Below are 24,258 nucleotides of genomic sequence, written 5' to 3'. Positions count from 1 at the left end.
TTTTGCTGCTAATTCTACAAACCCATCCTGAACTGACCTCCTAATCATCTAATATATATATATATATATATATATATATATATATATATATATATATATATAATTTTTTTTTTTCATTTTCAACTTCAAGCAGATATGGAAATATTTAGCAGTTGGCCTGTTTTGTAGTTCCAGACGGGTCTCGCAAAGTGCTTAATTAATTATTCCTCTCCCGAGACGGTTTTATTAAGTTGCGGAGGAAGTGCTGACGGGTGAAATCCTCTCCCTTCGGCTGTGGATGAGGATTGCTTCACGGACAGTTTGTTAAACCAACACCATTAATAGTTATTGCTCGAGATGCCTGGCGCATGTTGCAATATAACAGATCGTTGCTTAATCATTGATCTCCATGTCTCCTGCTAAAGGTATCTGTTGTTTTGCTGAGCGAACCATGTTAATTTAGCCAAGGCTGTCTCCATGTAAATCAATGGGTAAATTAGAAATTGATCTAGCCTGAGACTACAGATGTTTTAACTCTTGAGTTTTTTTCGTGTTTGGATCGTTTTAAATGGTTATTTTCTCCCCCCCGTCTGTTTATGTATCTTCAGCAACGTCCGATCGAGTTCCACCGATAATCCGCAGAGGACCCTCCAATCAAACACTGGCCGTGGACTCGGTGGTACAAATGCAATGCCATGTATCTGGAAACCCGCTGCCGAGCACGCATTGGCTGAAAGACGGGCAGAGGGTTGGGGGCAATGACCCTAGGGTCAGCGTACTGGATAACGGGACTCTGCAAATCACCCATCTACAGGTCAGTTCCTCAAGTTCCTCTTTTCTGCGTAGATGTCGAGGAGAAAAATAATATAATAATAATCCTGATAAACTCTACAATTAACATGGGTTATAAGTGAGATTCTTAGTACATGTTTGGCCAAAAATATTTGCCCATCCATCATGTCAAGGTAAACCCCGTCAGATGGGTCCCTAACACCCCTAATACTGACACATTTTGGGGCAGATGTACTAAGCACTGAAAAGTGATAAACTACCCACCAATCAGCTCCTAACAGTCATTTTTCAAACACCGCCTGTAACATGGCAGTTAGGAGATGAGTGATCGGTAGTTTTTCCCCTTTCTAGAGCTTAGTACATCTCCCTCATATGTCATTGTTCTTGGTACTTAGAGTGTGCACCTGCATTATCTGTCCCCCTGCATTGTACTACAAGTCTCAGCATGGTAGCAGCTCTTATTATGTTTAATATTAGGGTGTGCAATCCAGGCCCCATACCCCTTTCCACTAACAGGCCATCCCCCAAGGGTTCGGATTGTGGTCTTGCAGTTTGGTCACAACCGTATGTTGGGATAGTGAACAGTGATCCTGGAGGTCCGAAGCCTTGTGGTCAGCATCAGCCGAGCACCCACCCATCTAGATGACATAGAGCGAACTGACACTGACATGTACATTACCGAGCCGTAATAAATGCTCATTTAATTATCACTTAATGATCTGCATGATTAGAGGTGAACATTCAGCTGCTTATATAAATATTAATGATATGCCTGATAAGGAAATAAGGTGTCACTGCTCGTTAGTACTGATTTGCATCAGTGATGATAATGATGAGTGTATTGATAAATGGAGGACTGAGGTTGTGCTGTAATTGCCCTTTATTCAGTTTTAGTGCAGGAAGCAACGCGGGTGCCGGGGATGTAGGATTCCATGAAACACTTTTGGGGGTGAGGTGCCCTCGGTATTTCGGCCATGAGGCCCAATACAGAGTTGCACGCAAGGCGGGCGCATTGCGTGCACTGAGGACAATACTGGTATATGCCCATATGCAGACTTATTCTATGCATCCGCAACGCCCTATTCATACACTTGGCTACATAGCCGCCATTATTATCAGTGCGCACTTCCACCAGCGTGATCCTTAGTGCATGAGATCTGTCTGAGAACGGGCGGATCTCTGCGTGCTCGCAGTTCTGACCACACTACGCTTAGCCTGTGGACCTGTGGACGCACCATTACTACCCAGTTAAGGCCTTTTCATCTGCAAGTGAAGATGTGACTGAGTTACAGTGTCTCGGATTCACCGGTAGATGTGCGCACATGCTGTGCCGTCTATAAAACTGATGCCAGCGGCAACACTTTGTCATTGTCACGGAGGCGCCCACCAATCACAGTGATACAGAGTTCATATAGATCGCTGCACGCGCCCAAATCATCGCTACGTTTTTCCCCAAAGGACCGGATGCATCATTCCAAGACGCAGAATATTATTGTATGTTATCGGCGGATTCATACCCAAATCGCTTTTATTAATACATTTAATTTGAATATGTGAAAATGGCCGTCCTGAGATATCAGCTCACGTACGAGTGATTGGCTTTATACCGGCATTCCGTACCTGCGATAATATCTGCATTACTTCTAGGGTTCTTTGTATAATATACAGAGAATAGTATCAGTAAATATGTATTTTTATCTATCTACTCCAGACTATTTACAATCACAGTTCTGTATATTAGTTTGGCTGCACTACATTGTTTTGTGGGTTTTTTAAATTCATTTTTTAACACTAGTGAAAGATAGCGGCAGCGCCGATAGTTGTGAGCGGCTCGTAAATAATTGTGCCCGTCAGAGATGAGATTCCAGGCGTTGGTGTACACTGCGTCATGGCGGTCTCAGCACGCTGGTGACTGGCAGCGTGATGTGCGCCGGGCCTCGGGTGCAGGAATGTTGGCAGAGGACATTGAAATCACTGTGTTATTTATTTATCATTCAGGAGGGGGGGGGTCTGCGTTCCCCCCCCCCGGCTGTGAGACTCTGAACTCTGGCTGCCCTGTAACGCTGTGTGCAGTAGACACGGACCATACATTTTTAATCCAGGACTTGCAAATGATTTTACTGTAGCTGTGCTTGATCTGATGAGAACCTGCTAAATATTTTACAGCCAGTCAGGACGAGGATTGCGATGGGGAATTAAAAATTCATTTTTGTTTTTCTAAAAGGAAACGCAGACGGCAGAGCCTGAAATATAGTGATCTAATAACCGTCTATCTCATACATAATACCTATATGATATCGCAAATCTATATTATGTATCGAATAACTCATATCTAATACCTATCTGTTATCATATATCTATATTATGTATCTAATAAACATCTATCTCATATTATGTATCTAATAACTTACATAATATAGATTTATGATAACAGATAGCTATTATATATATCTAATAACTCATATATAATACCTATCTGTTATCATATATCTATATTATGTATCTAATAAACATCTATCTCATATTATGTATCTAATAACTTACATAATATAGATTTATGATAACAGATAGCTATTATATATATCTAATAACTCATATATAATACCTATCTGTTATTGTATACAGGTTGAGTCTCCCATATCCAAATATTCCGAAATACGGAAATTTTTTGGCATAACTGAGATAATGAAACCTTTGATGTTAGATGGTTCAATGTACACAAACTTTGTCTAAGGCACAAATTATTACAAATATTGTATAAAATTACCTTCAGGCTGTGTGTATAAGGTGTATATGAAACATAACTGAATTTTATATCTGTACACAAACTTTGTTTGAGCCACAAAATTTTTGAAAATATTGTATAATGTGACCTGCAGGCTCTGTGTATAAGGTGTATATAACACATAAATGCTTTCCGTGTGTTTATTGGGGTCCCATTCCCAAGATATTTCACTATGGTATGCAAATATTCCAAAATATAGAATATTTCGATATCCAAAATACCTCTGGTCCCAAGCATTTTGGATATCGGAGACTCAACCTGTATATATATTATGTATATATAACTAATATCTAATACCTATCTGTTATCGCAAATCTATATAATGTATCAAATAACTGTCTATCTCATACCTAATACCTATCTCTTATCACTAATCTATACTATATATCTAATAACTCATATATAATACCTATCTGTTATCGCAAATCTATATTATCTATCTAATAACTCATCTAATACCTATCTGTTATCGGATATCCATATTATGTATTAATAACTCATATCTAATACCTATCTGGTATCATATATCTATATTATGTATCTAATAACTCATATCTAATACCTATCTTATCATATATCATTATTATGCATCTAATAACTCATATCTAATACCTATCTGTTATCGGATATCCATATTATGTATCTAATATCTCATATCTAATACCTATCTGTTATAGATCTATATTATGTATCTAATAACTCATATCTAATACCGATCTGTTATATATCTATATTATGTATCTAATAACTCATATCTAATACCTATCTGTTATCGGATATCCATATTATGTATCTAATATCTCATATCGAATACCGATCTGTTATAGATCTATATTATGTATCTAATAACTCATATCTAATACTTATCTGTTATCCGATATCCATATTATGTATTAATAACTCATATCTAATACCGATCTGTTATATATCTATATTATGTATCTAATAATCTCATATCTAATACCGATCTGTTATATATCTATATTATGTATCTAATAATAACTCATATCTAATACCGATCTGTTATATATCTATATTATGTATCTAATAACTCATATCTAATACCTATCTGTTATATATCTATATTATGTATCTAATAACTCATATCTAATACCGATCTGTTATATATCTATATTATGTATCTAATAATAACTCATATCTAATACCGATCTGTTATATATCTATATTATGTATCTAATAATAACTCATATCTAATACCTATCTGTTATATATCTATATTATGTATCTAATAACTCATATCTAATACCGATCTGTTATATATCTATATTATGTATCTAATAACTCATATCTAATACCGATCTGTTATATATATATATATATATTATGTATCTAATAATAACTCATATCTAATACCTATCTCATCCATCTAGGTATTGCGAGATTCTTATATATCTGTCTATCTCCCGTGTTAAATCTTATCTGTCTATGTAGTATATCATAGGTATAGGACTGTATGACCTATATGTATGTACTCTGGCGAATGTAAATACTATCTCATATCTTTACATCTGTAGTTGTTCATCAGTGTTTGTCTAGTAAACACCCCATTTATAAATGGACTTTTCATGTGTGACCTGAATGCGAGGAGCGCCTTCCTCAGATCTGCTACTTCCACAAACCTGGCCGACCTTGAATTACAAACACGCCGTCATGTTACAAACCTGTTTGATGTCTGACTCATCTGTACAAGAACCTTTTGTGTTCATCAAAAGCTCCTGTTCAAACAGCGGCTCGGAGGGCTCTCCTCCTTTTCATGTCCGGCCGGTGAGAACGTGAGCTGTTTGTCTTTCCTATTGTCCCTGAGACAGGTATGTGTACCTGATCCGTCTGACGGCTGCTGTTACAGGGATCTAACCGACCGTGGTAGTCTCGGCTTCTGCGCTGGGGCTCCTGGGTACGCCCGCTGTATATACCTTCGCTGGGAACGTCTCTGAAATGGGAGGAAAATATCCAGGGACCCCTCAGTTTCCATTATAGATTTCTCAGACTAGCTCTACTTTTTGCTCCAAGGAGACCTAGGGCTTGATTCAGACCCGCTCGCATATTGCTCGCTGGCAAAAAGTGGCCGGATATTTAAATTAAGCGCTCGCACTGCGTCTCGTAAGGACGCCCTCTATGTCTTAGAGAGCCCCGGCAAAAAGCGCTCGCTAGTGTATAAAGACGCCCCCTTGCCACTCGCAACACACGTCACCTCCGGTATTTGAAGGATTAATCGGTAACATCGAGAGCCAACGGAGCTACTCGCAGCGCTTGAGGTAGACCTTACCCTCTCGCAAGCACTGTGAGCAGTTCAGGGTAAAAAGCAACCAAGTGACTTTGCTAATTATGCACACCCATTAAACTCCGTTCTGACGGTCAGACACGCCTGCGTTCGCAACACCACTCCCCCCGTTCACGAGCACCTTCCCCTGTTACCACCCACAAACGGCGCAATCTGTCACTCATTCCACCGGGCAGTCTTTTCAGGGCGTGAGCAAAATCCGATCGCTTGTACTAGTTTGCGCACGTGCACTGCAACTTATATGCATGCGCAGACGGGCAACCATCGCTCAGAGCGAGCGAGCGCTACTTAGCGTCCGGGTCTGAATGATGCCCCTAGGCCCCTGTTTATGCTGATTTGGCGAGGCGGACACAGAAATTGCAGACTGCCTATATAACTATTTTAGTCAGAGCGGTGAGGAGGAAGATCTACCCCACTGTCTTCTACAGGCTCATTTACTACAGAAGTGGTGTTACCTGAACTGGTAAAATCAGCAGATAATTAAATGAGCATAGTAGTAGTAACAGAAGCATAGATGGTGCTGGTCGCTGACCAATGTGGTCCCGGGAGATTGCAGACTGGAGGCATGTGAGCGATTAGGATATTCACCTGCTCTCTAGGATTGTCAGGGAGACTCACACATTTCGGGGCGCCCTCCTGGGAGAGTAGACCTGGATCCTGCTGGCCTGCTCTTTTGTGCTTTACTCCCACCCTAGTATCAGGCTTCAAATAACAGATTTATATAAACATTTCTACATCATTTAGGGGTCTATTTACTAAGCAGTGTTAGGAGCTGATTGGCTGGCACCTTATCACTCTGTCTCCTAACTGTCATTGTTCAAACACAGCCTGTGAGATGACAGTTAGGAGCTGATTGGCTGGTACCTTATAACTTTTCACTCTGTCTCCTAACACTGCTTAGTAAATAGACCCCTTAATAACAGCAATTACACGGGTCATATGAAGCACCCCCATTGCTCTGATCTCTCCAGATAATATCTTTACCTATAGGTGGGGGGTTATAATGCCCACCACACGGCCGCTCCGCTGCACTGATGGAGGGATTAGTGCTGTACTGTCTGTATAGCCTATTAGTGCAGGAGTGAGGGGGGGGGGGGGGGGTCGGCAGAGCGTTGCTGACAAGTGCATAAACCACCTCACTAACACTCAGGTACTAACATCGCATTTATCTGCGCAATTTGCACTTATTCGCCGCCGCTGCTGCTGCTGCTATCACCAGACAATTATTTTTATTTTCTAAATTACGTTAGAAACAATAGAGAAAAAAAATGTGATTTAGGGAAAATGCTGCACCTGGATATTAATAAATAATAGAAAGGACTTTGCTCAGAATGAAATCTGACCATATCTCCCCAATGACTTCCCTGCACAGAGAGAGAGCACTGAGGTTCTCGTCCCTTCGCTGCTAGTCTTGTTATAGTCTCGCATTAAGCAGGAGGCCCAGCGATCTGTAATGTAGGCTCCTGGGAGCAGCAGCAGCAGGTGATGAGATGAGGTCCGCTGGGAAAAGCCGCCAGAATTCCCAGCTGTGGGTGACCTCTGCGCCTGCTGGCCTGTCCCCGGGAGGGATTCCGCTGGCAGGTGGAATCTATATTTATAAGTCGCACAGGCGGAGGGGAAGCTGCCCTGACCTCTGCTCTCTAATAGCGAGAGTGACACTGAGCAGTAAAACCCTCTCGCCCCGTCCTCTCTGCATAATGATATGTTCCATCTGCCAGCATTTCAGGAGACGGCTGGGAATCCTACCTGTGTGATTTCCGGGCATGTATGTCATAGACTGCGCCCTGCTGGCACAACACGTCAGAGACGTATGCCAGCCGCAAGGACCAGACCGGTGTGTTACAGCATGGCATAGCCGTGCCGCACCCTAGACCTGCACTGCAGGGTAAAATGCAGGGTACTCATGAATTACTTACAGGACACGCCGGGCACGCTAAATATTTGCTGAAAAATTGATGCAGAGAGTCAGCGGGGAGTGAAATCCTCAACGTTACTCGTGTTCCGTCATTGTGTCAGAGCCAGAAGGTTAATGCAACTCCTGTGTTTCTGAGCAGCTAATGGCATCATCTCATCGCAGCAGCTCTGCGGCCGGGAGGCAATGTGTCATATGGAGGCCGGGAGGGGGGTGTGGGGCTGGGCTCAGTGCTATGCTTTACCTGAGATATTGGGGGCACCCAGGCACTGGTTCTGAGGTGGGTGCAAAGCAAAAAACAAGTAACTGTGCACCTGGGCAAACCATGTTGCAATGCAAGGGGGGCAAATAAAATAATTATTGTACATGTAGGGTAAATACCGACTGCTTCTGCATGTAGCCCACAAATGCTGGGCAGCCTTATTCTTACACTGCAGTTTAGATCTGAATCTGGACACACCCCTCCCAAATCTAAGGCTGCCCATCCACTAACCCAGGGGTGGGGAACCTTCTTTTCTGCCGAGGGCCATTTGATATATATAACATTATATGCGGGACGGGTCCGGGCCACGCCCCCTCCATGTGACTTCACACGGGGGTGGGGCCACAATCAACTGTGATTACAGCAATGCCCGGAGCATCCTGAGGATGCTCTGGGGAGCTGTAAGGGAAGCGGTGTGACCATCTGAAGTGTCCTAAGGACGCTTCAAGCGGCACTGCTGAATAGATTATGGCTAGCAGAAAAAAGCTCTGAGGGCCAGACCAGATGATTCCGAGGGCCTTATAAGGTTCCCCATCCCTGCACTAGACGATTAAGTTGAGTGGTTGAACGATATCGGTATTGTTCAATCGTTCATAAATCGTTTGCAAAAATGTCTAAAACGATCAGCAGTGCATGCTCCCGCTGGTCGTTTAGACATCTATCATCGGGCAAACATGCTGGACAACTAAACATGCTGGACAACCTGACGATAACGTCAGGTTCAGCATGTTAGCAGATGATTGATGAGCCTGCACTGAACGACTGCTCGTTCAGTGCAGGCTCATCACAGACTGACCAACGACTACACAATTACAACGTCGTAATCGTGCAATAGTTTTGAGGTCTGCTAGTGGATGAGCAGCTTAACTCTCTCTGCACAGTTTATATCTGCCCCCTGCAGGGCAGTTTTACCAAGGGGCAAAGTTACTGTCTCCTTTGTGCTTTGCTCCCAGCTCAGACACAGCTCCCTAAAGGGGCCCATCCATTTGCCGACTTTCTGCACGATGTGACCAAAACCAGGAGGTTGGTCAGAACGTGCAGAAAGTCTGCTAGTGGATAGCCGGCAAGGACCAGCGATGCGCGTGCACGCCGGGTCCTTGCCGACCCCGACTATCTATTGAACATGTCGGTCAACATTTATTTATTAACAGTTTCTTATATAGCGCAGAATATTCCGTTGCGCTTTACAAACATTAATAGAACAAAACTGGGTAATAACAGACAGATATATAGGTAGGAAGGCCCTGCTCGCAAGCTTACAATCTATAGGTAAGAAGCTATCCTTTGATACATTAAGGCATATAGATATATTGCTGGGTTGCATGGGCGTTCAGATGTGTATTTAGCTTTATATTGATAACATACTGTTGAAATATCCATATAGAACATAATCCTCATCTAAACAATCTAATACAATTTCTAATAACAAGACCTTTTCATGTCTGGCTCTATTGAGTCATGTATGTATATATGTATATATATATGTATATATATATCACATCCGTTAAAAGATAAATCCTTGTTTTAAATCCTACAAGAATGAATTGTGATTGTCACCTCCTTCGGTACCATGCAAAGCAACATAATTAATTACATGTCTGCATTAATGAGTTTACGTTCTGGTTTAACTCCTTGTACACATTCAGGCAAATCAGACCTCCCAGAATTTCAGACCCAAGAATGGGAGTGACTAAGCGTCGTTGGGGGCATGTCCTGCACTCCGCGCAGTGCTGGGCTCCCCCATAGTTACCTCCCCTAAAAACACCCTTTCATTGGCACAAGCACAACCTACGTCATGTGAGGTCATTTTACTACCCATGATATTTAAGCAAAATTTAAATAGGAAAAAAAATATCTTATTAAACTATAAAACAATATAGCATTTGGCAAACTAGGAAGTAATAAGGAGCTTATCTAATAGTGTGTTCAGCATTAGAAAGTTCTCAGGAATACAGTGCAGCAATCGCTACCTGTGGTATACAGGTCCCTTCCTTACCAGCTAGTCCCAAATCCATAAGTACTAACTGTCCCGATTCCAGGACCATTGGGAGGTATTTTCCCTTCAGGGTCACTGATGGCAATGAAGGGGTGTTTTTAGGGAAGGGGACTGAGGATGGCCTTCAGAAACGTTGGGCACACCCCACCATGATCAAGTCCTGTGTTATCTTCTGTGGCAGCTCCTTGTCTTGTTAACGTCTGTGTTAAATTGTCCATAAATCTATTGAGAACGCGATCAATACCTGATGAGATTTATCAGAAGAATGTACATAGACAGACTGTCCTGAATGGCAGATCTCACTGCAAGACTCTGTGCCATATGCTAAGAGAGTTGTAAGAGCTCATTGAATTTAATTGCATTGCGTCTGTGCGGACCCTTAGCTATGTTATTGTAGATTTGGCGCATTGAACCCAGTGAAATTCATATAACACAATTAATTTCCGTCTGGTCTACTGATTTGCGATTACGATAGAAGTTACTATTGTACTTTTATGTCCCCAACGTATGTACAAAAAGTAGTGTATGTTATATGAGTGATATTGTACAAGTTATCAGTGTTATAATGGCTGTTACGTTTTAGGTGACAGATTCCGGAGTCTACGCCTGTGTTGCCACAAGTTCTACCGGGGAGACAACCTGGAGTGGTTACCTAGCGGTTCAAGGTAACTACAGTCCGCATTGGGTGTCGGTAGTCCTCACTGTACTGTACATCCGTTATTTAAGCTCCATTAGGCTTTCTTGGCTCAGTCCCTTATGATTTGCCAGCAGTCTTTATAGAACAAATATGTGGTAATGGGAGAGGAAACAGTCACTTGTATTGCCCGTGTTGTGCAGTTATAGAGGTCCATATAAACACTTTCATGTGTCCGATATAAGCTGTGCAAAGGAGCCGTCACACTAACTTTACACTATCTTATAATCAGTGCACAGGGGTACAGTTCTTTAGGAAGATCAAGATTCAACTGTAGCCACAATGGATGAATTAAAAGCCAGTGGTTGTAAAATGTCTGTTTGCTTAACGGGTAACTGACCTAAAATGGGATATGTGTAAAACGAAATAATTATGCACTTTGACAAAACTTTCTGGAAGGTCATGAGGTAAATTGGTGTTCTGCCTGAAATTGCCTGATTAAACACTGAAACATACAGTTGCTGGCACCTGACACTCTGCAACCATGGCAACAGGCAAATGCAGTCCACAGTTTGTTTCCATGGTTACAGCGGTTGCTCAGAAGGGTCAACTCTTAAGACTCTATCAATTGTCAGCAACAATGAATTTCTTTGTTTTTAAGTCAGTATTTCGTGTCTGTAATCCTATTTCAGTCATCAGAAATGTTTGTAGCACCGGAAGTTGTAAAATAAATTCTAATTTGGAAACATCATTGTTGAGTGGTGTTACCCTATGAGGCCGTGTTACTAATGTCTCTGCCCCATCGTTTGAAGACTGTGTCTGTTTTTGCCTTTAAGAAAAGGGTTCTCTGATAAACGTGCAGCCTTCCGAGCCAAGTCTGGTCCCTGGCTCCCCCTCCAAACCTCTTGTCACCGATGTCACCAAGAACAGCGTCACCCTGACATGGCAGCCAAACCCCCAGGCTGGGAGTACTCCCGTTTTATCTTACATCATAGAAGCATTCAGGTAAAGCCCTTTAATAAGTATTATTCTCTGCAACTACTATCTGCACTGTTGTTGTAATGCTCTGTTTGCTTAAGGCAATAAAATCCGCTGTGCTATGGCTTTTGTTATAATAACCTATATTACGGAGATATTGGTTGGCCTGGGCAGGGCTGGCTGTCGGGGCAGATTGAGGCTTGTAGTACTACAACAGGTATAGCGACTGTGGGTGTCTATGCCAGTGATAAGACAGAAATGGGCAACTCTATGAGAATCTATATCCCCAGCACACAAACATATGTCTATTTTATTATGTAGCAATATATGTTACCCATGTCCTGGTCCTGTATTGTATTGTTCTGTAAGTCGCTTGTCTACAACTTGTTTATGTACTTTGTAAGGCGCTGCGGAACATTTGTGGCGCCATATAAATAAATGATAATAATAATATACTTTGGAGGAAACAAACCTAAATAAAAAAAAAACGTTCCTTTATTTTAATTTAGTTTATACATTGAAGTTCTGCGCCATAGTTTGGTATTTCAATGAACGACATTGCTACAATAAAATGGAATCCTGGCCCTTGGGGCTACTGACTCTTTGCCCTAGTGCTGGGTCAGCGGTTTTCATAAAAAAACATATTGCTGCTGCGTCCACCGTATTGGGCTGGCTGCGAGCATCTGCTTTGTGCCTCCCCGAGATTTATGTTGAGTGCAGGTGGGGAACAGATTAGTCAGCAACACGGAGGAGGGAAAATATAGCATAAATCAGGATGTAGTGTGAATCGTGGAAGGGCTGGGAGAGGAAATACACCAGGCTGACACTGCGATGGCCCCCCTAGGACTGTCAGCAGAAAAGTTTTAATAAGTTCAGGTCATGTGACACAGAGAAATCATACACTGGATGTAAGAGCTATGTACAGTGACTAATCTATGGTTGGGCCATGTGCAGGCTGAGGAAAAAGTTATGATTAATACTTATTTTAATTGTATTGTACTAACCACCGATCTGCGCAGGTATTCTCATTGCCTTATGTAGGAAGGCGGGACAGTGCTATTTATAAATTCATAGACGCCACAGACTTCAGCCCTCCTAGCGCTGTGGACTCTTAGAGCCGTGCATAGACCGTAGCGCTGTGGAAGAGCTGCCTGGCATTAACCGTACTGAATCCATGTCTGATGTGTCTAACCTAATGCAGCCAATCAGCCGGGAGCACCTGGCAGACCGTGGCCGACGACGTGAAGGTTGAGAAGCACACCGTGATTGGCCTGAACCCAAACACCATTTATCTCTTTATCATCCGAGCTGTGAACTCGTACGGCCTCAGCGACCCCAGCCCCATATCAGAACCTGTGCGCACTCAGGGTAAGTCCATCGAGCAAGGGCGCAGGGGGATTGGTCCTGAAATGATTCTATTACAGTTATTGTGAATACAGTGATGATGCCAGGATTGTGCGATGACCAGCAAATGACTATTCTGTGACCAGTAAGGAAGATAAGATGAACTTGGATACACATCATCCTGGTCATATATCCGGGTCTGTGCAAAATCAAGGGGGACACTGTCTCCACCCCCAAAACAAATACTATAATCGTAGCTGAACATCCTCTATACACACTGGTCACCTGCTAGTCTGGCCAGTGTAGACAGAAATGGACTTCTGGTACAGTTTGGCATCTACTGACCCCCAATGAGCGCTGATCAGATTTTATTTGGTGCCGGTGGGCCAATAATCTGGATGCCAAATGACCAGATCTGCCCCATTTGGTCCATCCCTGTTTGGAGTGAAAATGGGCACAGATCTGGTCTCTTAGCAGACGTGACACATGTGACCAGCGCTAGGAAGGTGCTAGTGGCTGTAAATGGGTATTGGGGCTAAGGAACAGACATAGAAACAACAGACCCCATTACTTGTATTTTTTTTTTTTTTTAAATCGTTTATTAGTTTTATAGGACTAGATATATAAAATAGTATTACATCTCAATGTACATAGGGGTAATTCAGACCCGCTCGCAAAGGGGTCGATGTTTCCCCACTGCGCATGCGCACGACGGAGGGAGCTCCATCGTGCGCATGCGCGAGACCCGGCGAGCGACGGGCTCTCCATCGCTCCGGGTCTCGCACCAAAGGGGGCGTGCTGTCGATGTTGATTGACAGCACGCCCCTTTGGTGGGCGTGCCTGCCAGACAGAGGCGTTCCCATGGGAACGCCTACCGTCTCAAGCCGGCCCCACTGACATCACTAGTGATGTCAGTGGGAGTGATTTTGGCTCTGATAGAGCCAAAATCACTCCAGGATTTGTGGCTGGGAAACCCTACCGCAGGGTCTCCGTCGCAAGTCCGATGGTCGCGATGGTCAAGACCATCGCGACCATCTTTTTGGACGCTCGTATATGCTGTGGGTGGTCACCCACAGCTATACGAGCGTCCAGGAGAACGCTCCATTTTAATGGAGGAGGGCCCTGATTCAGAGCGAGCGCTCTGGTCAGAGCGTCCGGCTCTGAATCAGGCCCATAGACTCTAGAGATAAACAATAAATCTCTAATACATAACAATTGTACATATCAAAATATAAAATAAACAACAAAAGTAAGAAAGGTTCTTCTATGTTATAATAATTGAAGAAAACAACCTCATAAATTGCAATAAAGCTATAATAGAATAACTGTAATATAGTAAAAGAAAAAGGTAAAGAGATAAAGCAGAAAAATAGGGTGACTAAAAAAAAAAAAAAAAAGGGAAAAGATGGGGAAGGGAGAAAAAATATAAGTAAATATAAGCGAGTCGGGGGGACAGAATAATAACGGAAAAAAAGTAAATAAATCAAATAAAAAATAATGAATAAATAAAGAGAAAATAACGAAACCGGGTAAAAATTATGAATGATAGTTCACGTGAGGCCAGGAAGGGTAATCGCCTGAGAGGAGTACCAGGAGGACCAAATAGAGTGAAACCTCTCCACTGAGCTATTCAAAAAACTGGTAGTGTACTCCATTTTAGATATAAACCAAATTCTGTTCAAGAGTTCTTGACGAGTTGGAGTATCAGTTTTTCCCAGTTACGTGCTATCTGATACTTAGCTGCACATGAGATGTGAAAAATCAATTTGTTCGTATTTTTAGCCATTACTTGTATTTTGATTCATGCTCTATGTAGTACGATAGGACTCTTTGTAAACATGTATATATGTGAAAGGCACAGGATTTCCAGCATAACGAGGAGTAATCATTTGTGCACTTTATAGATGTCAGTCCCACACGACAAGGCGTCGATCATCGCCAAGTGCAGCGCGAACTCGGGGAGGTCGTAGTTCAGCTCCAGAAGCCGATGATCCTCACCTCCTCCACCGTGCAGGTCACGTGGACAGTAAGTCTCATTCTACCCCTAAATAACCACGGCTGCCAGAATCATGTATATATATAATCCTCCACGGCGCTGTACAATGGGGGACCGGAATACATCTTTGCTCTTTGGTGCAATAGGCTGGTAGTGGTGCAGTTTTTAGACAGACTAAACCTATTAGTGGGACAATGACAGGTGCAGGTTCCAAAAAGAAACTGAACAAAAGGAGTCGGGAAGCAATAACAGTACATCAATGAGGAATTCCAGTGCACCTGCGGTGTGAGCTGTGACAACCAATCAGGTGTCGCCTTTCATTCAGCTCACAACACTAAACTGCTAAAAGCTGGAATCTTATTGGCTGCCGTGGATTACAGCACTCTTTGCACCATATTATTAAATCATATGTGATGACCTCTGGGATATGTGCAGGGGGGGGTTACAAATTCAGATGGTGACGATCTATGCGTCCATCACTGAGCGCTGACGCATTTTACGTCGCCATGCATTTGGGATAATGCAAAACACTTATCTTCACCCCCTCATCCCTCGCCACAATTTCACTTTATCTCTCTCCAACCAAAGCTTGGTGCATCTCCCCCACAGTGTTGTACTGTGAGAAGAGTGACAGCGAGGCCATCAGACCTGTCAGATAGTATTGTCATCACTAGCGATGCTGAGAACGTACCGGTTCTGGGAATAGTTTGTGGAATGGTTGCAAAAGAATAGCTGAGATGTCTGCGGTCATACATTCTGATCAGGCGAAATAATAATCATCATCCTGTTCAGTGCGACAACTATTACATTTTAACCGTGAATATTTTACGTATATATATATATATATATATATATATATATTTCAATATATTCACTTGAACCATAAATTCTAGTCGGGGATCGTTGGCCACAAACAAGGCCATGGAACAGGTGAGACTCCATCCAATTTTGAACGTTTCCGCGCAGGTCTTAGTCGCTATATGTGAATGCAGGAAGCGGGCTGACGCCATTACTTTGTGCACTGAGGACTATCCTATCCTCCCCGGCATTACGCTGCCTTTCATGCTGTTACGGAACAAAGGCAATGGCAATAATTAGCTATTCGTCACCAAAATGCCAGCCATTACATTCCCCCGATGCAGGGCTCAGCCATTGTAATAATATGCTTTAAATCAATATCTTCCTTTGACGCCAGTTGTTGGTGAAGTCTCCCATTAGTGTCCCTGTTGTCCTTGGCAACCAAGGCGAATTCCAGCTAATCAAAGACCGCGGACCCCTAAGTGAATCTTGACACCCTTCCCCCCCCCAGGCAAAATGTGCAGTTTTATCAATTCGGATCATGTGATTCTATTATCAGCGATTAGTGCAACATCTCAACTTATGTTTATCTGATATGTTATTGACGTTTCTAGGTTTTTTTTCTAATCGCGAACGTTAATTAAACATAAAATAGGCCTGGTAAAATGATGAAATTTGCGCGCATAATGTACAGGTCAGTTTATCACATGTAACCGCTCTTAAGTGTTCTTAGTGCTTTGAAGGGGAAATGTCTATTCAGCTTTGCACCCCAGGGGAGTGTTTATTAGGGGCGAGTTAGGAAAATCCTCTATGAATGGAAACAGCTCAGTATTTGTGTTCCTTATAATAAGTGTGATTTAAATGGTATGAGATTATCAAATTGGTAGATGTGTCGCGGTAACCCTGTCCGTACAATTACCGGCTTTGTCTTGCGCACAGCGCGGCGGAGTGAGGAGGGTGTTCAAGGAGACGAATGAAACAAAACAGCTATTTAATCCTGTCATTTCCAGGGTCTTATCAGCATGGAGACATTGTCTTGTTTATTATTACTTATGAGTCCGCCCTATTAATGCGGCACTAAAAGAAACACGCGGATCATTATATATATCGCCTCCATCCCAGTGCGTGTTATTCCTGGAACTGCTGCCAAGTGATGCCGAAACAAAAATAATTAAAAAGAAAATACTAAACTCTATGATTCACAGTGTATTCCAGCTCAGTATGCGTCATTGGGGGCTCTTAGAAGGGCCAGTGGGGCTTATTGCTATATATCATCGGTTTTTCTTTGTCTTATTTTCCAACCAGTAAACTTTTTGGGTCTTGTTGATACAAAATATAATCTTGGATAGCCCACATTTTGTTGTGGGCACATTTTTTTAGTGTTTATTAATACGATTTTCATAAAAAAAAAATTTATATATATAGAATTTTTTCTTTTTTTTTTTATTATCATCCTATTTCCAACTATTAAATCTATATAATTTTTTTTTTATTTTTTTTAATTTAAAACACATTACTTCCGGGAATATGAAATGTGTAACTGAGATCTGTTCTAGGAAAGTGTATTAACAATGCTAGAACAGTATTAAAATATTGTTATTAATGGACTTTTAATTGCATAATTAGGATAAAAAAAATAATGACATGGTAGTTTAGAATAAGGGAAAGTGGTATTAAGAAAAATAAGCCAGTATAATTTAAAAATAAATAAATTGTCGGCAGATATTAAGAAATGGTCGTGGATTGTGATCAAACATTTAATAATGGTCTTAATTAAAAAGTAAAAAAAAGTTTGAGAGCAATTTTGTCGAGTTGTTTTTTTTTTTGTTTGTTTTTTCAGCTTTGCCATTTTAAGACTGATTTTCTGTTTAACGTTATTGCAGTGTAACCTCCCACGTGTGCAATACATGTCCCTGCTGGCGTGTGTTCCATACATGCATAAACTAATCTCTTCTCACTATTTGCAGGTGGATCGCCAAGCTCAATTTATTCAGGGGTACCGGGTCATGTATCGCCCCAAATCCAGCATTTGGGTGGTGCAAGACGTCAAGTCCCCCTCTGAACGCAGCACCATCCTGGTAGATCTGAAGAGAGGCCGGGAGTATGAGATAAAGATTCGCCCTTATTTCGACGAGTTCCAAGGAATGGACAGCGACGTCCTGCTGGTCCGCATGCCGGAAGAAGGTAGCGGGGAGATTGTAGTGTGAAGGGTGTCAGGTGGCTGTGAATGAGGTGACAACAGACTGGAGACCCGCTAATTGGAAAGCTCTTGGGTCCACGCTGTGGATGGAAGTAGTTAGAGATGATAAGAGGAGATTGGGAGTGTCGGCTTATCACGCTGTGTCACACGTAATCCGCTGATAGATAGGAGCACTGGCAGTGTATGCATAGTGTGGAGGTTTCTCTGATGTTGTGTAATAAGTCACTTTAGTGTGTTACTGACACACAGAGCTGTTATATGAAATATCTGTGGGAAGCGTTGTGATGTTATAGACTTACAGCGGCTATAAAAAGTGTTCATCCCCCTTATACATAGTAATAAAATGTTATATGTCTCTGATGGGTACGAAGCACAGTTTGCGGTAATAGGACAGGGCCATTATTTTTGTAACGTACCCCCTGCAATACTTGTTATTAGCACATAGATAGCTAGATGTACACATATACATTGTATGTATAGCAACAACAGAGCCGACCTTTATGGTCACCTGCCAGATCCAGCGGCAACGCGTGATCCGACGTAGTATCATTAGCGCCATCAAACGATGACCATGTGCGCTCAACATCACGCCAGGTTTATTTTATTATTTGATAAACTGGGGTTTGTGACCAGTTAGATTTAAAACAGCCTAAATGACCGTCATGAGCGTACAGGCAAATGTATTTAATATGAATACACGGGACGAGACACGTGAGCAAATTGTGATCCCATTGTGCACTTACCACCAGCGTTGTGTTCCGAGTATATGGAGTATTTTGTTCTGATCAGGTAATATGCTGACATGGGGGAATAATAATACATATAATGGGTCTGGTCTGTCTGAGCACTGACTGGTGACAGATACGGGATGATTCTGTGATCAGGTAATATGCAGACATGGGGAAATAATAATACATATAATGGGTCTGGTCTGTCTGAGCGCTGACTGGTGACAGATGTCGGGATGACTCTGTGACCAGGTAATATGCAGACATGGGGAAATAATAATACATATAATGGGTCTGGTCTGTCTGAGCGCTGACTGGTGACAGATACAGGATGACTCTGTGATCAGGTAATATGCAGACATGGGGAAATAATAATACATATAATGGGTCTGGTCCGTCTGAGCGCTGACTGGTGACAGATGTCAGGATGACTCTGTGATCAGGTAATATGCAGACATGGGGAAATAATATAATGGGTCTGGTCTGTCTGAGCGCTGACTGGTAACAGATGTCGGGATGACTCTGTGACCAGGTAATATGCAGACATGGGGAAATAATATAATGGGTCTGGTCTGTCTGAGCGCTGACTGGTGACAGATGTCGGGATGACTCTGATCACGCAGGATGCTGTATAGTGTGAAAACGACTAAACGATTTCTGTCATTCCTAGTCCCCAGCGCAGCGCCGCAGTCAGTCGCTGTGGTCACGGTGGGAACAAGCAACAGCACCAATATCAGCATCACGTGGGAGCCACCAGCCGTGGAGCACCAGAACGGGATTATCCAGGATTATCGGGTGAGTATAACGCATATTATAAAGAATGTTCATGTAGAGGATGACGTGTCTAACAAGCTGAATAATCCAGCGTCTCTCAATCATTTCGTGTCACGTTCCCCCCCCCTTTAATTAATTTACTTATGAGCATGAGTTATAATTGCTGCTGATTATTGTGTAATAGTATAACGCTCCCGTGAACAGGAGAGACCGGGGACGCCAGCACTGACGCACAATCTTCTTGTTTTGACCCCAGATTTGGTGCTTAGGAAATGAATCTCGTTACCATATAAACAGGACAGTGGACGGCACAATGCACAGCACCGTTATACGGGGCCTCGTTCCTGGGATTCTTTACCGCGTTGAAGTTGCTGCGGCAACAAGTGCTGGATTCGGAGTGAAGAGCCAGCCAATCACCATCCAGATCAGTGAGTGTCTGACCCGTGACCTGGTGCTCTGTACATGCGTGACCTGGTGCGGTACCAGTAATACCGTCTGCTCTTCTGTCCTGCCCAGAAGCGTCTTCCGATCACGTTCCCGTTACCAGCGCTGATAACGTCAGTCTGACGGAGCAGATCACGGACGTGGTGAAACAGCCGGCATTCATTGCGGGCATCGGTGGGGCTTGCTGGGTGATCCTGATGTGCTTCAGTGTCTGGATATACTGCCGCAGGAAGAAGAGGAAAGAGCTGAGCCACTATACAGGTATCGCCCGCGGTATACTGTGACAGTCAGTGATAACAGGGAGAAATGCAATAACGGGACCAGTGACACAAAGCGATGACAGTGACTGGACCAGTGACACAGTAATGACAGTGACTGATGCAGTAACGCACAGTGATGACCATACCAGTGACACAGCGATGACAGTGACGGGACCAGTGACACAGCGATGACATTGACGGGATCAGTGACACAGCGATGACAGTGACACAGCGATGACAGTGACGGGACCAGTGACACAGCGATGACATTGACGGGATCAGTGACACAGAGATGACAGTGACGGGATCAGTGACACAGCGATGACAGTGACGGGACCAGTGACACAGCGATGACAGTGACGGGACCAGTGACACAGCAGTGACAGGACCAGTGACACAGCGATGACAGGACCAGTGACACAGCGATGACAGGACCAGTGACACAGCGATGACAGGACCAGTGACACAGCGATGACAGTGATGGGGCCAGTGACACAGCGATGACAGTGATGGGGCCAGTGACACACGGAGGTGACAGGACCAGTGGCACAGCGATGACAGTGACGGGACCAGTGACACACAGCGATGACAGTGACGGGACCAGTGACACACAGCGATGACAGTGACGGGACCAGTGACACACAGCGATGACAGTGACGGGACCAGTGACACACAGCGATGACAGTGACGGGACCAGTGACACACAGCGATGACAGTGACGGGACCAGTGACACAGCGATGACATTGACGGAACCAGTGACACAGCGATGACATTGACGGAACCAGTGACACAGCGATGACAGTGACGGGACCAGTGACACACAGCGATGACAGTGACGGGACCAGTGACACAGCGATGACATTGACGGAACCAGTGACACACAGCGATGGCAGTGACGGGACCAGTGACACACGGAGGTGACAGTGACAGTACCAGTGACACAGCGATGACAGTGACGGGACCAGTGGCACAGCGATGACAGTGACAGTACCAGTGACACAGCGATGACAGTGACGGGACCAGTGACACAGCGATGACAGTGACGGGACCAGTGACACAGCGATGACAGTGACGGGACCAGTGACACACAGCGATGACAGTGACGGGACCAGTGACACACAGCGATGACAGTGACGGGACCAGTGACACAGCGATGACAGTGACGGGACCAGTGACACGCAGAGGTGGCAGTGACGGCCAATGATGGATTTATGACACTAACCTATTTCTCTCCTTGTTCTGTAGCCTCCTTCGCCTACACCCCAGCAGGTAATTGCACATTTCCCCCTTATAATGTGATCATGGTTTATATCTGTACATGTTACTGAGTCACCTAATCAGGTCTCCTCCTTATTTCCAGTGTCTTTTCCACATACAGATGGGTCCAGTCACATAGCTTCCAGGTAAGACGGGTCACACCTGCACAACATGTAACACAACTCCCAGGTACCTGTACACAACATGTAACACAACTGCCAGGTACCTGTACACAACATGTAACACAACTCCCAGGTACCTGTACACAACATGTAACACAACTGCCAGGTCTAAGGGGATTACATGTACACAATATGTAACACACATATATACATGTAACAACTGCTAGGTCTGAGGGGATGATACTGTATGTAGACTACATGTCACGCGTGTTCTATGATGAGATCAGTGTTGGTTACCTGATACATGTCTGTGTCCCGCAGACCTGGAATCCTGGCCACCAGCGCATCCAACTACCCCTGGCTGGCCGACTCCTGGCCGGCAACCAACCTCCTGAGGAATGGCAAGCCGAAGGAGGCCGCCGTCACCTGCTGTCCCGGCAATCACAACCCCGCAGAGAGATACTATAACGGTGAGCGATAACACCCATTCCTCCCAGCACTGTACAGGACACATTTATAGGTTACACACCCCGCAGAGAGATCCTATAACGGTGAGCGATAACACCCATTCCTCCCAGCACTGTACAGGACACATTTATAGGTTACACACCCCGCAGAGAGATCCTATAACGGTGAGCGATAACACCCATTCCTCCCAGCACTGTACAGGACACATTTATAGGTTACACACCCCGCAGAGAGATCCTATAACGGTGAGCGATAACACCCATTCCTCCCAGCACTGTACAGGACACATTTATAGGTTACACACCCCGCAGAGAGATCCTATAACGGTGACTGATAACACCCATTCCTCCCAGCACTGTACAGGACACATTTATAGGTTACACACCCCGCAGAGAGATACTATAACGGTGACTGATAACACCCATTCCTCCCAGCACTGTACAGGACACATTTATAGGTTACACACCCCGCAGAGAGATACTATAACGGTGACTGATAACACCCATTCCTCCCAGCACTGTACAGGACACATTTATAGGTTACACACCCCGCAGAGAGATCCTATAACGGTGACTGATAACACCCATTCCTGCCCCAGCACTGTACAGGACACATTTATAGGTTACACACCCCGCAGAGAGATCCTATAACGGTGACTGATAACACCCATTCCTCCCAGCACTGTACAGGACACATTTATAGGTTACACACCCCGCAGAGAGATCCTATAACGGTGAGTGATAACACCCATTCCTCCCAGCACTGTACAGGACACATTTATAGGTTACACACCCCGCAGAGAGATCCTATAATGGGGACTTATAACACCCATTCCTCCCAGCACTGTACAGGACACATTTATAGGTTACACACCCCGCAGAGAGATCCTATAATGGTGACTTATAACACCCATTCCTGCCCCAGCACTGCATTGGACACGTTTAAGGCTAATGAGGAGGATACCACGGACTTGTATGGTCGGATTCGCTCACTTGTTGCTTTGTTCCACACTCATTACAGATTTCTGGATTTTTCCTACAAAGCGATCAGTGCTGAAACTGGAAAGTGCCTAAAACCTGGCCTGTTTTTATTCATTTCTGAGAACATGATCTATACCTATCGCCTCATATTTACGACTGGTCTCCACAATAACACTACACTTGTCCAGAACAGGTTATGGCTATTTACCTTAAAGGTGCTAGATCATTGCAGGAAATAAAGTTACACGGTAGAGTAGCCGGTTCCAGTACACCTTGCGATCACTCAGTGTAATCCGGGGCTCTGATTATTCTATACATTCCACATCACATAGTGACGTCTGCTGGGAACTCCTATAGCAGCACAGAGATCATTGCAGATATGCTGATAAATCTCAGATCGAGGAAAGGGGTTTGTGTAATGACCCCATACGTATACGTGCTGCTCATCGCTAATAATGGACATGGTAGGTGTAACACAGGCGTTTGGAATTATTTCACTACAGATGCTGGGATCTCAAACTACATTGCTCAGACGGAGAAATTTGGGACTGGTGTCTCGGATGGTCCCATCTACAGCACCATTGATCCCACCAGTGATGACATGAGGACCTTTAATGGTGCTTTCTCCCAACACACTACTCCCTATGCCACCACCCCTGTTGTACCATACGGAGGACAGAACCTGCGGTCTCCGGAATCGGAGGAAAACGCGTGGAACGCCCAACCTGGAACCTCCGGGATCCTGTACGCCCAGCCCGAACGAAACAAAGCTGAAAACGGTAATTACAAATATTCCATAGCCATAACCTAATCCGTCCCTACGCTGTGATCACGATGGCGCAGTCCAGCCACCCGTCAGTATGTAGGGGGTACATTTGTTTAGACAGCCGCCCAGTTCATACATAATTATCTATAAAACATGAGTGTGAACGGGTTCCGGCCTATAAACTGGTGCCAGGCTGCTCCCATTAAACTGCTTTTGTTCTTCTTTGTTTCAGTGCCCAAGTCTGGAAAACAGAAATCTATGGGAAAACCAGTTAAAACCCCTTCTCTGAACTGGACAGAAATTCTGCCGCCTCCGCCGCCAGCCAACGAGCTGAACCAGTTCCAGGACGAGGACTCTGATATGGAAATGAAGTAAGCGCTCACCCAGCCCCTGACTGTGCCAGCACCTGCTTATGTTCCCGTGCCTGCCAGGAGATTGCTGGCATCCCCTCCAGTTTGTTTATAGTCGGCTCTAATGTAA

At 44.0% G+C, this 24,258-nt stretch overlaps 1 protein-coding gene across 3 annotated transcripts in view; it reads left to right on the top strand.

The window, feature by feature from the left end:
- ROBO3 (roundabout guidance receptor 3) overlaps nucleotides 1-24,258 on the top strand; it is a 384,819-nt gene that overhangs the window by 339,245 nt on the left and 21,316 nt on the right. For all 3 annotated transcript variants that reach the window (XM_088481800.1, XM_088481799.1, XM_088481798.1), the window contains exons 9-22: nucleotides 588-793; nucleotides 10,612-10,693; nucleotides 11,499-11,667; nucleotides 12,842-13,008; nucleotides 14,889-15,010; nucleotides 17,746-17,962; nucleotides 19,377-19,501; nucleotides 19,737-19,908; nucleotides 19,997-20,185; nucleotides 21,431-21,454; nucleotides 21,546-21,588; nucleotides 21,886-22,034; nucleotides 23,516-23,791; nucleotides 24,011-24,149. In XM_088481800.1, coding sequence (XP_088337926.1) covers nucleotides 588-793; nucleotides 10,612-10,693; nucleotides 11,499-11,667; nucleotides 12,842-13,008; nucleotides 14,889-15,010; nucleotides 17,746-17,962; nucleotides 19,377-19,501; nucleotides 19,737-19,908; nucleotides 19,997-20,185; nucleotides 21,431-21,454; nucleotides 21,546-21,588; nucleotides 21,886-22,034; nucleotides 23,516-23,791; nucleotides 24,011-24,149 — 2,080 coding nt within the window. The remainder of the gene's footprint in view (nucleotides 1-587; nucleotides 794-10,611; nucleotides 10,694-11,498; nucleotides 11,668-12,841; nucleotides 13,009-14,888; nucleotides 15,011-17,745; nucleotides 17,963-19,376; nucleotides 19,502-19,736; nucleotides 19,909-19,996; nucleotides 20,186-21,430; nucleotides 21,455-21,545; nucleotides 21,589-21,885; nucleotides 22,035-23,515; nucleotides 23,792-24,010; nucleotides 24,150-24,258) is intronic.

The sequence above is a fragment of the Taudactylus pleione genome, unplaced genomic scaffold (genome assembly GCF_031769625.1).
Source record: "Taudactylus pleione unplaced genomic scaffold, aTauple2 ptg000278l, whole genome shotgun sequence".
Lineage (NCBI taxonomy): Eukaryota > Metazoa > Chordata > Amphibia > Anura > Myobatrachidae > Taudactylus > Taudactylus pleione.
This window is presented reverse-complemented; position numbering and strand designations above follow the sequence as displayed.